Source organism: Gavialis gangeticus, unplaced genomic scaffold, assembly GCF_001723915.1.
Source record: "Gavialis gangeticus isolate Ggan-Ray unplaced genomic scaffold, GavGan_comp1, whole genome shotgun sequence".
NCBI classification, from domain to species: Eukaryota; Metazoa; Chordata; order Crocodylia; family Gavialidae; genus Gavialis; species Gavialis gangeticus.
Genome location: NW_017729000.1, coordinates 47,809,480 through 47,826,176, shown reverse-complemented (window position 1 = coordinate 47,826,176; position 16,697 = coordinate 47,809,480). Strand labels below are relative to the sequence as shown.

Below are 16,697 nucleotides of genomic sequence, written 5' to 3'. Positions count from 1 at the left end.
CCCCCCCCACCCAAAAAAAAAACTTACTACAAATAAAATGCTGGCTCCTCAGTGGGAGCCAGCAGTCCTCCCAACTGTGGAGCCTGGCACGAAGTGGGCTGCCAGCATGAAGGTGAGCAGGAAAGATGGCTGCCACCCCTGCCCCTTGCTGCTGATTACTGAGAGGGCTGCCAATCATGCAGCCCTGTCCCCCTCCACCAATTAGCAGCAGGGGGCTGGGCTGCATGACAGACAGCCTTCTAGGCCAATCAGCAGTGGAGGGAAGGGCCACTAGAACCCTTTGCCCAATCAGATATGGGGGGCACCACAATAAGCCTGTAAAAATGGTGGCTGGGCCTGTGATCTGCCCCCAAAATCATCTGTCCGCCTACTCGAGTTGGGTAGACCCCTACACATGGCCCACATCACCTAGGGAAGGAAGCAGCAACTGATACTTGATCTCATCTTGGTCATGGCATCTTACATTGATCAGCTGTTTGTAGAAGGGCACATAATTATCCAAGCTGTCCCAAGAAACCAGCTTGGGACTTATTCTACTTACACCAGAATGAATAGCACTCCACTGAATATGTGAGAGCAGATTCAGACATGATATAGCTAACTAGCTATTGCAACATATATTGGGTTCATAGCTGTGCTCTGTATAGAACTGAATCGTCCACTTCAAGTGATTTTTCACTCTCCTCTTCAGGTCCAGGAACATGTAGGATTGGGTGAAATTTCCTTTCTCCTAGTTATGATCCACACTTGGCTGTGGGACAGGCCTCCAGTATTCTCTTCCTCTCATTGACACATGTTTGATGGTGCATATAAACCTATACTTATGGCTAGATAGTTACTCAGGGATATCTGTTTCTCTAAACTGTGTAAGCAATCACTTACATGGAGGACCTAATTCAGGAAGGTAGTTTCATTTATTTCATTATACACATGAAGCAGGATTAGTAACCCAGAGAGAGAGACCAAATTCAGCCCTGCCATAAGCAAGCACAGCTTTTGCCAAAGCCTGCTAACACCTGGACTGAATCTAGCCCATTATAGTGGAGGAGTTCAAACAGCCAGTCCATGCCAATTAATGTTGCCAGGAGCCTGCCCTAGGTTCTTACAGAGCATTTTTTGTTGTGAAAATAGGAATAGATGCATGATTTCATCCTCTTCAGTAGCTCAAGAAATGACTGCTTTCCTCAATGCTGCTACAGGCTTCGTCTTGGCTAAGAAATGTTCGTTGTACGAGAGGAAGCACAAAGAACTGTAACATGAATACCCTTAGCTGACTCAACAAGTGTACTGCCTACACTCCTGTCCTCCCTGTGCGAGGGTATTCAGTATTTCAGGGCCACCAATAACATTGCCCTCTCCTGGAAGTTCATCAGTATTATGCCCCTGTCTCTCTCTTCCTCTCTGTCTCTTTCTGTTTCCTCTTTTTTTCCATACCTCCATCCCCACATTTGTTCCAGTGGCTGTTTCTAACCCACTAACTCACTGCCAAGCACATGTGTGTGCCTCCCACTGCCCTCTGCTCAACAGAAACAGCACCGCTTAACTTTTGTTATCTCCTGTACTATTAGAAGTCCATTAGAACAAGCAAGCAGAGGCCTGGAGCCATGATTGTTAGAATATGAGTCTAAATTTAAGCTCCTAAATAAGAAATCAGTTTTTCAGTATTACCTTAAACATGAGCAGCTGCTGCTGCTGGGCTCTAAGCTTTCTGGGAATCACGTCTCTTTTATTTGAGTTTTATGTACTTAGGAGCCTAATTTTAGGAACCCATGATTGACAGCACAGGCACATGCTTTGGAACAAGAGGATGTAAGATGCATTCCTATGATTGCTATGGGAGTCTGTATGGTTGTGGTGTTCAGCACAATGATGACAGCAATGTCCTAGGAGGCTGCAGATTTGTTACAGTACTTTACTTCTCTCTTCTGTGATCTCCCTGGGGTACCAACTAATCCAAAACCTAGTATTGATAGTACGCATAATTAGGAATATCAGACAGAGTCATTCAAATGTGGCACCAACAACCAGAGGAGCTAAAAGAGAAATATGTCCTCAATTCAGCTGCAGTTAATGAGACAGCAAGGGGCAAAACTAGACATGTTAATCCCAAAGCCTGCCCACATGGTACTACATAATACTGTGGACAAAAGGGGCTCAGAGCTGGAAGTAGTGACAGCTGTGGAGCTCTGAATGCCATGCACAGAGATGAATACCTCCAGGGAGTCAACAAGTTCCCAGTTAGCTTCTTAATTTGCTATTGTTTTATGAGCTTGCATTACATTCAAGTGCTTAATTCAAAAACAAGTGCCTGGGGGCTGCTCCCTGGGTTTGATTGCATTGGGAGAGCATTTTTGATGACATATTTGTTTGTTCTTAGAAATTTTTCTCTTTGGCCAACATTGACTTAAATCCAGGGACTCATCTTTCTACATTGATTTACCTAGTCCTTCTGAAGGGGGACACACAGATTTCACCCAGCCAGTCATCATCCTTGTCATTGCTTCTGAACAATAAACTTTGTGTTTTTTCATTTTCCAGATGGAATACATTGCTGAAAAACAGCACAGGCTAACCACAGCAGACAGCCCTATTAGTCTATGTAGGAGCCTCAGTCACTGGGGCTAGCCTGCCTGAATCTTTCAACAAAGCCTGTTGTATTCCACATTGCTAGATCTCAACAACAGAAGATCTTACATAGCCACAACCTTTGCATTGTCTGATAATTCTCACCAGAAATGCTGCAGGTTCTTAGTGCCACCAGAGGATGAAAACAATAGTCCAGATTTCTCATTGCCCTGCCCCTTACTCATTTCCATCAGGGCCAAAAGATGAGTCCTACTCACCACATTGGGATGATGGGCCTTAATGCCCACTTTCCTTTGCAAAAATTACCTCTCATTCAATAGGCTTTCGGCTCAGCCCTTTATAATGAAAGAAGCTATTTGAGATACTGCATCAAAGTTCAGATTTCAAATACCAGGAACCAGAGTGGTGAGCCCAGCAAGAGTTTTTAAATATAATGGAAGAAACACAGCATTCCTGAGCATTAAGCTTTGGGCTGTTGGGTCAGACCCAGCTCCCTTCAAATAAATCTCTCAAATCTATTCTTTAAAAATTGTTTGATTAAACTAAAAACTGTCTAGGATTTAATGATCTACTACTGTGTATTACAGAATATTGGAAAGAAGATGTCATGCCAGCAATTTATAGCAAACCTGGATGGCTTAAACAATGGGAAAGACTTTGCAAAGGATTTGCTGAAGGTAATGTGATATAAAGAGAGAGGGATGACGTCTTATGGTAACACCTAAAAGTCCCAACTTAGAGATAGGCTGTATTGTGCTAGGAGCTGTACATAGGCAGAGAATGAAGAATTTACACTTTAGGTAACCAAAAGTTCAGATGGACAACAGAAGCCAGAGAGGAAAGCTCACACAGCAGCTCAGTGTCACAGTTGTTCAGACTCCTAATCGAAATGTCCTTGCTACTGAACCACAGAGAAATAACTGCAAGAGCCATCTTAACCAGGCCCTCCATCCAGGCTCCATGTACCATTTATATGTTTTACTTTCAGGATGTTTTCAAACTTTATAGCCCTCACAACTAAAACAACTATGCCTTAAACTGAGCTGAGCACATACCAGTTTTTCTGTTCCCCAGAAAATGCTGGATTTTTTAAAGAATATTGCCCTGAATCAAAACAGATGGCAGAAATGTGACATTTTCTGCAGAAAAAGTAGTTTTGAAAAATTCTATATTGGAAGAAGCAACATATTTTTTGACAACTTGGGACTGTCCAGCTACCCCTTCACTCTCAGTCTGGTAGACCAACTCCCCCAAATCCATACCTCCCTACAGATACAGCTGACCAGCCATTGGGGGTGGGGGAAGCTAGATAACCCAGCCCTCTCACCTGCTGATGATCTGGCAAATAGGCATACCATTTTGTTTCTATAACATTTTCCACAAAATGGGCACATTGCCAAGGAATATTCTAATGCAATCAAATTAGTAGTATTTTCCATTGGAAAACTATTCCACTAGAAAAAAAATGTTATTAGCTCCAGTATCTAAAGCTTGAAACAATTTGGCCTGTTAGAATGAGTCACTGAATGTCTGTTTCCTGCACAATTTTTATTCATGCTAGTTGACTCCTTTCCCTCCTCATAAGCTACCGAAGCATAACTGTCTGTTTTTGTAGTTATCAGACTCGCATCACCATGCATCTGAGCACAGAACAATACACCCAAATGAATACAACCAGCCCGCAGATGCACCATTCCCTGCATACACCTCCATCTTGGTTAAACACAACACATGCAGTTGCAGGGAAAAGAAGGTTGTACATACTACAATTAACACTTTCTCTGTTTCAGAGAAATTAACCCAACCAACATTATTATCTGTTGCAAAAATGTTAGCAGCCTGACATGGAGTATTTTTGCACAGAAGTTGCTGGGGAACAAAAGCCAGCTAGCTCTGTGATTGCAGTTTCAAGTATGATGGCCAGAAGGAACATTTCCAGGTGCCCTCTAGAGGCCACATATTTTACTAGGTTCAGCCCAAAAATGAGAGCCTGGACTGCCCTGAGATGCTTTCAAGGGTGTTGCAGGGCACTGCACAATGCTAGTGCTGTTAAGTGTAAAAACGTGATTTACAAGAGAAACCCAGAAATTTCAAATATGAAATCATGACCTGTTGTAGTCTTTCCAAATTCTTTGCAACAGAAGAATTGCTGTGTTATTTTTCTGTAGTCAAAAAACAAATAAAAACTACCATCTGGCATTTTCTGAGGATGCCTGCAGTCTAAAAAAGATTGAGAACTACTGCCTTAATTCCATCCGAGCTTCTGGCATGGTATATGCAAACCTTAGGTATTTAGACCTCTCAGCACCCCAGTAAGGTAGTCAGACCTCACTGTCCCATTTCACACACTGGGAAACTGAATCACAGAGAACTGCCCAACATCAAACACCAAAAGCAGAATGTAGGTCACCTGCTTCTGGAGCCTAGTTTCAGGTGTTAAACTTCATTGTCCTAAGCCAGATCTCAAAGAGTGGGATTTTATTTTTTTCTTGTCATCTCAGTAGCCATTTTGAGATGTATACAGAGTACTTATGCATCCATGGGTATACTGTTCCTGGACATGTAGCCCTACACATGTGACAACTATGTAGTCAAGCAGACTGAGCATTCATGGTAATATCTGTAACCTACACATGCCCACTTTGTGGATGGGTAGCAGACTTAGACATTTAAACATGGAGTCATCCAGGGTGCCTATAGGCATGATTGTGCATGTTCTAATTAGAATGCATCAGAGTAGACTCGATTAACTGAGTCTGCTCCATGTTCTAATTGGAACATTTTGCTTCACTGTCATGTGTGTTAAGCCCCCATGCATTTCAAAATGGCCACAGGAGCACTTTATCTGAACCTTGTCAAATGAGCTTTAGATAAAGTGTCCCAACGGCCATTTTGAAACATGCAGGGGCTTAATACATGTGATGGTCTGGGCTCTGCCATCTTCACTCTGTGCTAGGGGTTCATCGCTTACTATTGGGTCATTTCATATATCCCTCTCTGCACTTTGCCTTGAGGTGGGAAAGCCACTGACAACCTTTGGGGAGGCAGGAATTCACCCAGGAGCAGCTCCAAGTCACAGAGCCTATTCAGAGCCTTTAGGCTCTGACTGGAAGGCAGGGCTGACCTGCATGGTTTTGCTGTTGAGATGTGCAGCAGAGATCCCTACACCTGCTATGCATCTAACCCTGCTCAGGACTTCTTCCTTCACCAGACCAAGTCTACAGTTCTGTCCTTGTCATTTGGGAGAGGCAGGCCAAAGGTCTGTTTAGGCCTTTTGCCCCCCCAGGCAAGAGTGGTTAGGACATGCCAGTTTCTATAGCCAACCACACCCTGATTCCTGTTCCCCACCCAAATGGCCAGGTGTTCACTTAGAGCATGAATCCAGAGTGACCCTCACCCTTATGCCTTTCTATTACAATAGTTGGCTGCTCCAATATTTCAAACAGCTGTCCATGAACAAGTCGGTACTTGGGCAGCTCACTGAGAACGTCTTGTGGCACAGAGGTGGTCTACAGCAGGTTTCTACAGAAAGGACTAAGTTCTTGGAGGACATGCTAAGGACTAATATTATGTTCTTGTTTCAGACGCTGTATAACTCAATAAAAAATGAGAAGCTAGAGTGGGCAATGTAAGTATCGCTTCTAAGTATTATCTAACTCCAGAGGCACTATCATTTCTCTAATAGCTGTAGACAGTGCCAGTTTTTAGCCCAGGAAGAGTCAGGAAAGTGCATCATTAACACAGGCTGGCTCTGGAAATGCTCCAACAAGGAACTTTGCCTCTGAAATTAAACCCCGTGCACTCGGCCAGTGGAGGGCATAGGTGGCAGTTCAGGCAATGAGCTTACCCAACTCTGCACACCAATACATTTCACCCACTCACAAGCACATACCCTTGCTCGAGCATCTCCATTGGAGAGGTGACTGCCATCCTGAAGGACCAAGGTCTGATTTTTTAGCTACTCAGTAATACAAACATTTCCTTTTCAGCTTTGAAATGTACCTGTCAAATCCCTGGGTGCTCGAACACTGCCCCTTCCCATGGTTGGATTTATTTATGTATCAGAAACCTGCATAAGGCATCCATCAGCATCCAAGTGCCTAGATGATGCTCACTAGGAGTAGATGCCTGTGCTGTTGTTTCTGCAGGAGGTCTCATGTAAAGGGGGTGATTACTTGAGTGACTGAGTGATTTGGAACAGTACCCACCATGTGCCACCTACTTTCCAAACACTTTAATATGGGTGGTCTTTGATCAGAGAAGCTCTAAATCTGAGGATTATGTTAGTCACTCAGAATTATATTCTCTTCCATGTGAGCTTGGTTTATATTGCAGTCACACCACAGAAGCTTCTCCATTTGGAAATAAGCTTCAGTCCCCGCCAATTGAGGCACCTGGAGTTATTTTCCTGATGTATACCCAGGTAGGAATTGGATGCAGTTTAACTAACTGTGATGATAAATCTCAGAACAGTTAATACCATAATCACACCACCCATGATGACCATGTAGTATATATGTTAATAACATGCTGTATATGATTAATATAATAATTATAATACATTTTGCAACACCCATACCCAAGCTCTGCTTCATTTCTCTATTTTAAATTTTATTCCTTTATAAATTAAGCCCACTTGTGGTCTGAGTGTGCAAGGCAAGCCCCATTGACTTCTATGGACCTCAACATGGATACATAATTTGTCTTGTGGGAAACTTCTTGTAGGGGTGGGGCTTTAAAGGTCAGCAAACAAATCTCTATGCTTTTGGGGGACCATCTTCAGACAACAGTTTGTTTATATTTAGTCAAAGGAACATGGCACTGCAAGGGGCTTCCTGGGTTATCGAGTCCAGCCCGCTGCTGTTTCAAGCAACCATGTCATATAATCCAGTTCATAAATTTACTAGGCTCTGGTAACTGTTTGGCCTCTGTCTACTTCCCTTTGCCTTGCCAGCTGCCTCCTGCAGTTATGCACTTGTGGCCAGACTTCCAGAAGTTCTTAGCACATGCAGTTTCTGTTGACTTTGATGTGAACTGAGTGTATCAAACTGCCAGCAGTCAGGCCATAACTTCTGTGCAGTTTGGAGTGAAGTGTGCAGCGCCCTCTCTCAGTGAAGATGATCACATTGTCCCGTGATTAACCGCTAAATACAAGTTTGGAAGGATAGTCTGTCAAAAACCACCAAAGGGTAACTCAGGAAAAAATTGCACAGCTACTAATCCTCCTTCAACACAATGTCCTCTGGCCCATTACAGTGTACAGAGTTGGTTGATTTGGGGAACCTATGGTATGATGCAGTCAAATAATGCAGCTGGAAAATAGGAATGCAAAGGAATGTTGCCTGGTAAGCAAACTCTTGTTTGATCTCCCATCTCAGTCGGAAAATGTAGAGGTATATCACTAATATGGCAAAAAGCCCTCTCCCAACAATACAGTTGATCCAATTAAAAAATCTCACAGGAGCACGGGGCAGGAAGCAGACAGCAGAGCAGCTGATTAGGTAAGGGAAAGGAATTGGAGTGGCACCTGGGGAAGGTGCAGGGCTTATTTGTGGCACATCTGCCAGAAAGATTGGCCTCGACTAGCATACCACGTTCAACAGAAAGGAACCAAGAATATTACCATAAGTTAGTCACTAGAGGGAGCCATCCAGCTCCACTAAGGCAGCTGAAATGCACTAACATCTGGTAAGAAAATTTATATAAGCGAGTTCAGAGAAAGTGCAGCTGGTTCAGCTGAATACAGGAAGAGTCAGGTGATTATACAATTGTTGCAAAACACCCAGCTTTTGGGAGGTGGAACCTTTCACCCACACAGCAGACATGGGGAAAGAGAGCCCCTGCATGGGGAAATGCCAAAGGCTAGAACAGGTCAGCTCCCATCTGGATTACACTGGTTTTTCTGAGGTCTTTCTTCTCCACCCATCCTCCCATTTCCATGCACTCTCTTTGTTCCTCCTTTGTATCAGTCTTTGATCTGGGAGGAAGGTGAGGTGGATGTTGCCTTGCTGCAGGGTTTCTTGCTTTATTACAGGGAGGCTGGCTGTTACATGAGCGATCTCTTGCCTTCTCTGCACTGAGACAAATACTCCATGGAGCAAGGAGTTCCTGGTGTGGTAGCAGAGACAAGTTTTGAGCACATACTCACATGGGCTAAGCAGACCCCCATGCCAGGCTGTCTGCTTCCTCCTCATTCCTACCAGTGAGGCAAATAACACCACCCCCACTATTGTCAGATCTGTCTCCCATTTGTCACCTCCCCATAGTCATCTGCCACCCTTACTGCCCTGCCCCCTAAACTACCCCCTCTCCAAAAAGTCTGTAATAGGCTGAAATAACACTGTCACACCCAGACACACAACCAGGGCTGGCCCACAATTTTTGGGGCCCCCTGCAAGATTTAGTTTTGGAGCCCCTGATGCAAAAAAGCAGGGCGCAGGAGGTGGCAAATGGCTGGACGTGAAGCCAGTGGCGATGGCAGCATCACAGAGTGGTAGCAACCACCCGTCCCCCCTTGCTGTTGTACTGATTTGAAGTGTTCATGGCTGCAGCAGGCCTCTTGGCTGTGGGATGCCTTGCAGCCACAGGTTCTTCAGAGTAGGACGGGACGGCCTTGCACACAACCCCAGCATGTGGAAGGCAAGTCTTTGTAAGAAGGCTGTGGGCTCAGGATCCGCAGCTGCCCTGCCCTATAAGGGAACTTAATTGCCATCAGACAGGCAGGCTTTCCAAGAACCCAAAATCCAGAGGTTCAGAGAGGGACAGGGGAATGTAGCAAAAGTGACATTCAGATTCTTTCAAAATAATTGGCGTTTTCCAGCAAGTTCTATTTCAAACAGCTGAAGTGGAGGGAGTCACCATCGGTTTGGATGTTTCTTTGAAGCACCAAAGCTCTGGAGGCAGGGGACTTTGGTAGTTCTGACTTCATGCACTGACGCTGTCTGCAGAAATACTGTTGCTTCCTGCTCCTGGTTTGTCAGCCATGACCTGCAGTAAAGTTTTGTTTAGAGTTTCAAATCATTCTTACTTTATCCAAACCAGCTAAGAAAAAAATCCAGACAGGTGGAAGGTTTACACTTGTGTACTTGGCATTACACCTATTTTAAAAACTAGGGGACAGACAACACAGCCCTCTAAACCTGGGTAATATTGGAGAACTGCTCCTGAAATAATCAGGGGTAAAACAATACCTGGAAATCTGTTTCCTTCCAGGTTATCTAAGTGTCCAGATTTGGGGATCTATATGGCATTTTTGGTCTTCTAAGTGTCAAAAATGGCACTTACACAGTTTGGCATTCTATTTCTGGACATATTGACCTGCACACGTGAACAACTGTATGTGACTAATTGTTCAGACTGGGCATTCACAGTTGTAGTCAAGGCACATATGTACACCTCTTGTGAACACGTAGTGGCCTGAGAGGCCCAAAGCAAAAAACATGACTACCCAACTTAGCACCAAGAGTGGAAAAGGGCTGCATGGATGTGCCTTTCCCCTCCATAGCTGAATGGCTATGACAGTCACCTTGGAAGCTGTGGGGTTTTGTTCTTTCCACCCTGTCCCCTAAAGGGGGCTTGAACTTGGTCTTCCTGACTGACAAGCCAACAGAGTACTCTAGACACCATGTCATAGGACAGCCATTATCTACTTCTTTCTCCAACTCTCCTTTTGAAGCTGAGCTGCTAATATAGTCCATGGGGAAAATAAACAAAGGGCAGAGGAGGGGGTACCTTCTTTGTCACAGGAAGCAAGGGCCAACTAGAACTCAGGCTGCCATCCTACCAGACCAGCAGCCACCTCATAGAGTCATGCATACTCTGGCTTCTCATATGCCCACATATCACCCAGCTTGAAAAGGAGCACGAGAAGAGGGCTGGGCTGATAGCTGCTCATGGCATGTTCATTAGAGTGCTCTGTTAAGATACCAGAGAGACCTAGGTTTGAACCAACTCTGCACCGGGGCCTTTGCATTGTGGGTTTAACATCCTAGCCACTGAATTCTTGGAGAGAAGTATGGGGGATATATATGCTTTTTCTCCTCCATTTTTTTACCACTGCATATGCTCAGCCTATACATGCAGTCACCCATACATGCAGGACTACATGGCTAGGAATAGTATTCCAGCCTGACACATGTCTGATAATGTCTAGCCCAGGGGAAGGCAACCCTTGGCACATGTGCCAGTGTGGGGCATGCAAAAGCAGTTTGCTTGATACGCATGCCTCAGGGTGGACAGCAACGGAGCTGTGAGTGGCCCAATCCTTGTTGTGACAGTGCAGCTCCAGCCTGCTCCCCTCCATCCATCTCAAGGCACACATGCACCCACTGCCAGCAGTGAGCCAAGTCAGGGCTCCACAGACCCTGGTGCAGCTGCTTGCAGTTTCTCCACTGCCTGCTGCAAGAAGCCTGGGCTCTGTGGCAGCAAGTAAGTGTCTGCCCCAGGCCTGTGCTGGCTGTGGCAGGCAGCTAGAAGGCTGCAAATAGCTGCACCAGGGTCCGCAAAGCCCTGGCCTGGCTCATTGCTGGCGACAGGTGTACACATGCCTTGGGGCAGACAGCAGGAAAGGAGCTAGGGCTGCACTGCCACAACAAGGATCAGGCCCCTGTGGCTCCTCCGCCATCCACTTCTGGCGTGCCAACAACTTACAAGTCAAGATTGCAGGTGTTTTTGGCACTTTGCCCAAAAAGTCACCAATTTCCAGCCTAGCACCTCCTTTGTTTAAGTAATGTCACAAAGCTATAATGAGGACAGTCACAGACTGTCCAGTTTGCAGTTATGCTCAGTGCAATGCCATTTGAGTTGACAGGACTTCAACTGTGCTTATGAGTGGGGAATTTGACTGCATGCATTATATTTCCTAGGTTAGCCTTATTTAAAAATAAAATAAAATAAAATAATGACTTGTTTTATTATTCCACCACCTCTGTAATAAGTGATTCACTCACATCAAGGACAGTTAATGCATGGCCTGATACCTGCATTTTCAAAATCACATGCTCTTTGTCCAATGTATTATTCTCTGGATTTGTTTCCAAGTGATGAAGACGAATTGAGAAAATCACTATCGGAACTTGTGGATGACAAATTTGGAGCCAGTGCAAAGAAAGTGACAAGAATCATTGATGGCAGCAATCCTTTCCTGGACATTCCCCAAGCGCTGAATGCTATTACCTACAAGCACGGTGTCCTCACGCGGAAAACCCACGCTGACATGGATGGAAAGAGAAGTATGTGTTAAGACACTAAAAAGAGAAGTTCAGAATCTGGCCTGACATGCCACTAAAGGACATGTATGGAAGAGAAAACTGATTTGATCAGAACCTGCAGTAAAAAAAGTATGTATAGCATCAGGCACACGCCTGGGTAAAAGCAGCTAGCAAGAGTCATAGAAAACTGTAGGTAAAGACATGGTTTGCAAAGTTGGTAATTTTGACCCTTGCTATTCCCTTTTGAGTGATTTTTGCCGTATTGCAAAAATGCAGTACAAGACAGATGCAGAACTTAAAACCCTATTTTGAGGGTGGAATGATACATCATCCTGTAATGATGCTTTACATAGGCTCTTTCTCCCTGGCATATATTGAACTCCGCCATCTAACTTAGTTATTTCCCCACCTGATTTCTAGCCAACAGAATGTTTGTTTTAATTACCAAAAGTGGTGACAGCACAAAGTGAGAGATCTCATTGGCTCCACATGGGGACAGGAGGACTGAGGACTTTTCCCCTGGAAACTCCCCCCCCCCATCTACAGACCTAGCCACAAGAGCAGTCTTGGCCCAGGAGCTTGGAAAGGGGGAAATACCTGCAGACCTAGCTGAATAATGGATGGAGCCCATGTAGTGGTCCAAATGGAGCAAGGGCCCTTTTCTCTTGGTACTTCCCCATGGGGAAGCTTAGACCCAGGACTAAAGTTACAGACACACAACATTTTGACGTCCACACAATTTACATTAGTTTTGTATACCAGTGTATACAAAGCCAGAAAGAAGAGACCCAATGACTGCATGTTGTCTCTAGGTGGTAGGGGAGCAGGGGGAACTTGAGCAAAGGGTTGCTCCAGGATAGTCAGTCAGATTCTCTACAGCTGCAGACAGAAGACACTTATATCAGCGTAACTTAAACTGGAGCATGGTGCTATAGTTTTTTATGGGCAACTTCAAACTGAATCACAGTGATTTTTGGTGTAGAGCTTTATATGGTTTGTCTGCTCCACTTTTAAACTGGTATAAAGGCAAAGTACCTTGGTGTAAATGTGTTATGTATCTGCACCCTATGGCCACATCCCAATGTGCAGCGACAAAAATAGCAGCAGCACAAATTTGTGCTACTACTTTTTGCTGCAGCACATGCTCCTGTATGTGTGTTTTGCACAGGAACAAATTGCCCTGCTTCAGGAAAACTGCCCATGCCCAGCTCCTCCCAGTTTCTGGTGTGCTGGAGGAGCCAGGGCATGACTGAAGGAGTGGAGACACTCTGGCAGGCAGCCAGAGCATCTCCCTTGATGATTAAGCCCCCATGTCTTTGGGTGGACACTCCTGTTGCATGGGCCATGCTGTATTTTTTCTTAGTACTTTTTATTTGCTACTGGAATTTCCCAGTAGCAAATTTTGGCCCCATGCTTCCAACTTGCAGTCAGCGGCACATTTTAATGTCCCCTACCTGCAGTTTGTGGTGTCACAAACAAGTTTGTGGCGCCACAGAACACAAGCCCCTGTTCATCTGGATTCAGCCTATGGGTGTGTCTACACAAGACACTTTACTGAGCATTAGACTAATCTAACATACAATAAAGCATCACCATCTACGCATGTGCAGCAATGTATGTGTAGTATATTAGTCCTATGCACCATTTTCTAGTACCTGTAGATACATTAACTAATACACAGTAGTACACGTGTAGATGCTGCCTGGGAGCAAATTGCTCCCAGTCATCTTAGACAGCAGGGGGGCCACAGGGGGTGCAGAGAGCTGTCCTGGCTCAATGGGATGCTGCCTGCCAGCCATGTGGAGATTGGGACCTGTTTTGATCTCCATGTGGTTAGGAGATCTGTCCTGGCTGTGGGCCAGCTACCTCCCAGCCATGAGGAGATTGGGAAGGGTCTCAATCTTTGCCCTCCCTGTCCCCCACCCTCTGGAGCTGGGGGCTAAGCCCCAATGCCCCCTGCCAGCCTAGGGCTGGCACCCCAGGGAACCTGGAATGGGCTGCTCCTGTCAGACTCAATTTGCTGCTGATGGGGGCACATGTGTAGACATGCACTGGGAGAGCTTTAATGAGCCTGAATTTTCTGCACAGAAAATTCAGGCACATTAATTGCACATGTGGATTCACCCTTGTGTGACACAACAGAAACCCAAACACTGCTATTAAAGAAGTAGGTCTTAACCAAATCACTGCAGGCACATCCCCACAGACTTTGGAAAGTCAAAGTTTAATTGCTGGTCCCCATTTCTATTCTAGACTTAACCAAGACTCTGCAGCCCAGCACTCTGAGCTATAGGGGGAGTTCAGCTCTAGATCCTTCCTCTTTAAAGGACTCATCCATATCTAAAGAAGCCAAAGTTGAAGAAAATCTGGATATAGACCTCAAGTCTGAGGCTTTTGCTCATTCACATTCTGCCATCACATTGTACATGCACAAGATCCACTAGCAACAGGATGCCAAGTAACACTGATGCCAACTGGGAGTACAGGAAAGATAATGGAAAATATATTTGGAAACTGTTGTTTAATTACCGATGATTAGTAAAACCTTTGAGGATTTTTTTTGTTAATGGAGATGGATGGCCCAGTCACTGAAGCCCATTAAAAGCCCATGAATACATAAGGTTATGGCCCAAGGTCTCCCATCTCTTGGCAGTCTCTAAGTAAGCATAAGGGTACTTTTGTCAGCCTCTCCCATCAGTGCCTTAGGGTCTTTCTTCTTTGCCTGCCCATGGTGAACTGTCTCCTCTGCAGTACCATACATTGCTATAGAGATGTCTGCAGGGAGAGCTGGTTGCTTACGCACATATCACTATATGTTTGAAGGAACAAGGGAAGACCTCAGCTGCTTTACCCATGACATACACAGTCTCTTGATCCATGCAGCAAGCATATGGAGGTTGTGATATATCTCATACCCTTACCCTGGAAGAAAATGAACCAGGTTCTAAGGAGCAGTCATTTCCCCAGCCTGCAGCACCTGGCTGAATTACTGCTTCCCTTTCTCCTCTCTAGTACTAAGACCAGCCAATACCTACGCTACAGTATTTTCACCTTGTCCCAACTCAAAAGAGACAACAGAGACAGACTGGGTAAGATAATAGGGCACAGATGATAGGGCACTAGGCTTGGAATCAGGAGCCTGGCATCCCATTCCTTTCTCTGCCATTATCTTGCTGCAGATGCTCCATGCTGCTGGGTGAGTCACATAAACTTCTCTGCTTCCATGTTTCCTTATACATTAAATAGATCTAATGACCTCTCCTTCCCTGCAAAATACCTTGAGAGCAAGCACAAAAAGAGCTAAATTGGTGCCAAGCATCCACTTAACACCTGGACATTGCAGTAATGAGAATGTGTTAGTCTGGGTGTATAACCAAACAAAGCAAGGAGGGCTGGGAGTCTCTGTGACTCCTTATCTGCCTCCAATTTCTTTCCATCTGGATTTGATCATCTAAGAGTTACAGAAATCCTTAGGGATTGCCACAGAAATATGCTGGCAGCTATGCCCACCAGTTCATGCATCACAGACAAAGGACGTGTGGTTATCTGGAACAGAGGCATTGCTGGTCCTCAGTCTAGCATGCATGAATATCACTGTCAGTAGTGATTGCTAGAGATAGCAGCTAGAAAGCCCACAAAGCCATTGAGCAGAACAGTAAGGTATAAACTGGGATTTAGAGATTCAGCCTAGCATACAGCATTTACGTCTGTGACAGCAGGTACCAGACATGCCTCCAGCTGAACCTGGCCATCTGCTTTACCCAGATTTTAAGCCGTAAGGCCAGGAGATCACCCAAAGATCTATAAGCAAAACACATTTCCCTCACTTACAAATGTTGAGCGAATTTCAGATTGAAAAATTTAGTGTTCTGGCCTGTTTGTGTAGATACCCATCAGTTTGCCTGCATACCCAAAGTCCATCTGAATTTTCAGAGCCTTTAGCCTACAAATGTCTCTAGAACAGGGTGTTCCCTGTGATATCCAGTTTGCTTAGCTGAAGTGGAGTTTCCCACAAAAACACCCACCACTTAGACTTTTCTAATTCTAGGTATAGATGTCAGGCTGAGCAAGAATGAGAAATAAAGAAAATCAAGGGGTCAGCTGGACTTCAGGTGAAGGCTTAAGGGGTCTTGCACTTGAACGGTTCACCTCATTTTTGAATGTCAGTTGGGTGTTGGATGCTTAAGTGGTTCAGATTCCCTAGTTAATATGGGTAGAAGCCCATTATACTGTACCTGGGAAACCTTTGGTTTAGTCGGGGGTATCTGTGGTGGGTTTTCATGATGGTGATGCATTGTCTTCTTCCAAACTGTGAAAGCCAAGTAGTAGTGTCATAAGCAGGAACGTATAACAAATTGGTTTTCTTCTTTTTAGCTCCCAGAGGAAGAAGAGGGTGGAAGAAATTTTATGCTGTGCTTAAAGGGACCATTCTTTATTTACAAAAGGTAAAAATTACCTGTCCTATGCTGGTTTTAGCTCTTTTATGCTACCTCCAAAGGAGTAATGCTTCTGCATTGCAAAGTGCTCATGAACTGTTGCAGATATTGGAGAATGAGACATTCATTCTGGATCCACACTCACGATGCCACCATTGGCTTCTGTGGGACTCCTGCATAGGAACCCACAAGGAGTGACTGTGTGAGTTCGTGTCAAATTATATAAGGACTGAATTAAGCACAGGCTCAGACCTGGATGTTCAGTTTAAAACTTTTATTGTTTCACAAAGTCATAAACTAAGGAGGTCTGTTGGTTCACGAGGTTCCCAAATCAGGCCCTTGCTTTCTAACCCGAAGGCTAGGTGCGGCTGCCCGATTCAGTAGTCTCAGAACTGGTCAACAGCTCATTTAAAAGGAGTCCCTTATCTTTTTTTAGACAAAAGATACAAAACTGTCCCCACTCTGT

The 16,697-nt window shown here is 44.9% G+C and overlaps 1 protein-coding gene across 1 annotated transcript in view; it reads left to right on the top strand.

The window, feature by feature from the left end:
- The window catches only part of PSD2 (pleckstrin and Sec7 domain containing 2), a 269,100-nt gene that overhangs the window by 198,360 nt on the left and 54,043 nt on the right, over positions 1-16,697 (top strand). Inside the window, exons 8-11 of the mRNA XM_019506603.1 lie at positions 3,174-3,263; positions 6,171-6,214; positions 11,626-11,816; positions 16,170-16,240. Of these exons, the coding sequence (XP_019362148.1) occupies positions 3,174-3,263; positions 6,171-6,214; positions 11,626-11,816; positions 16,170-16,240 (396 nt within the window). The remainder of the gene's footprint in view (positions 1-3,173; positions 3,264-6,170; positions 6,215-11,625; positions 11,817-16,169; positions 16,241-16,697) is intronic.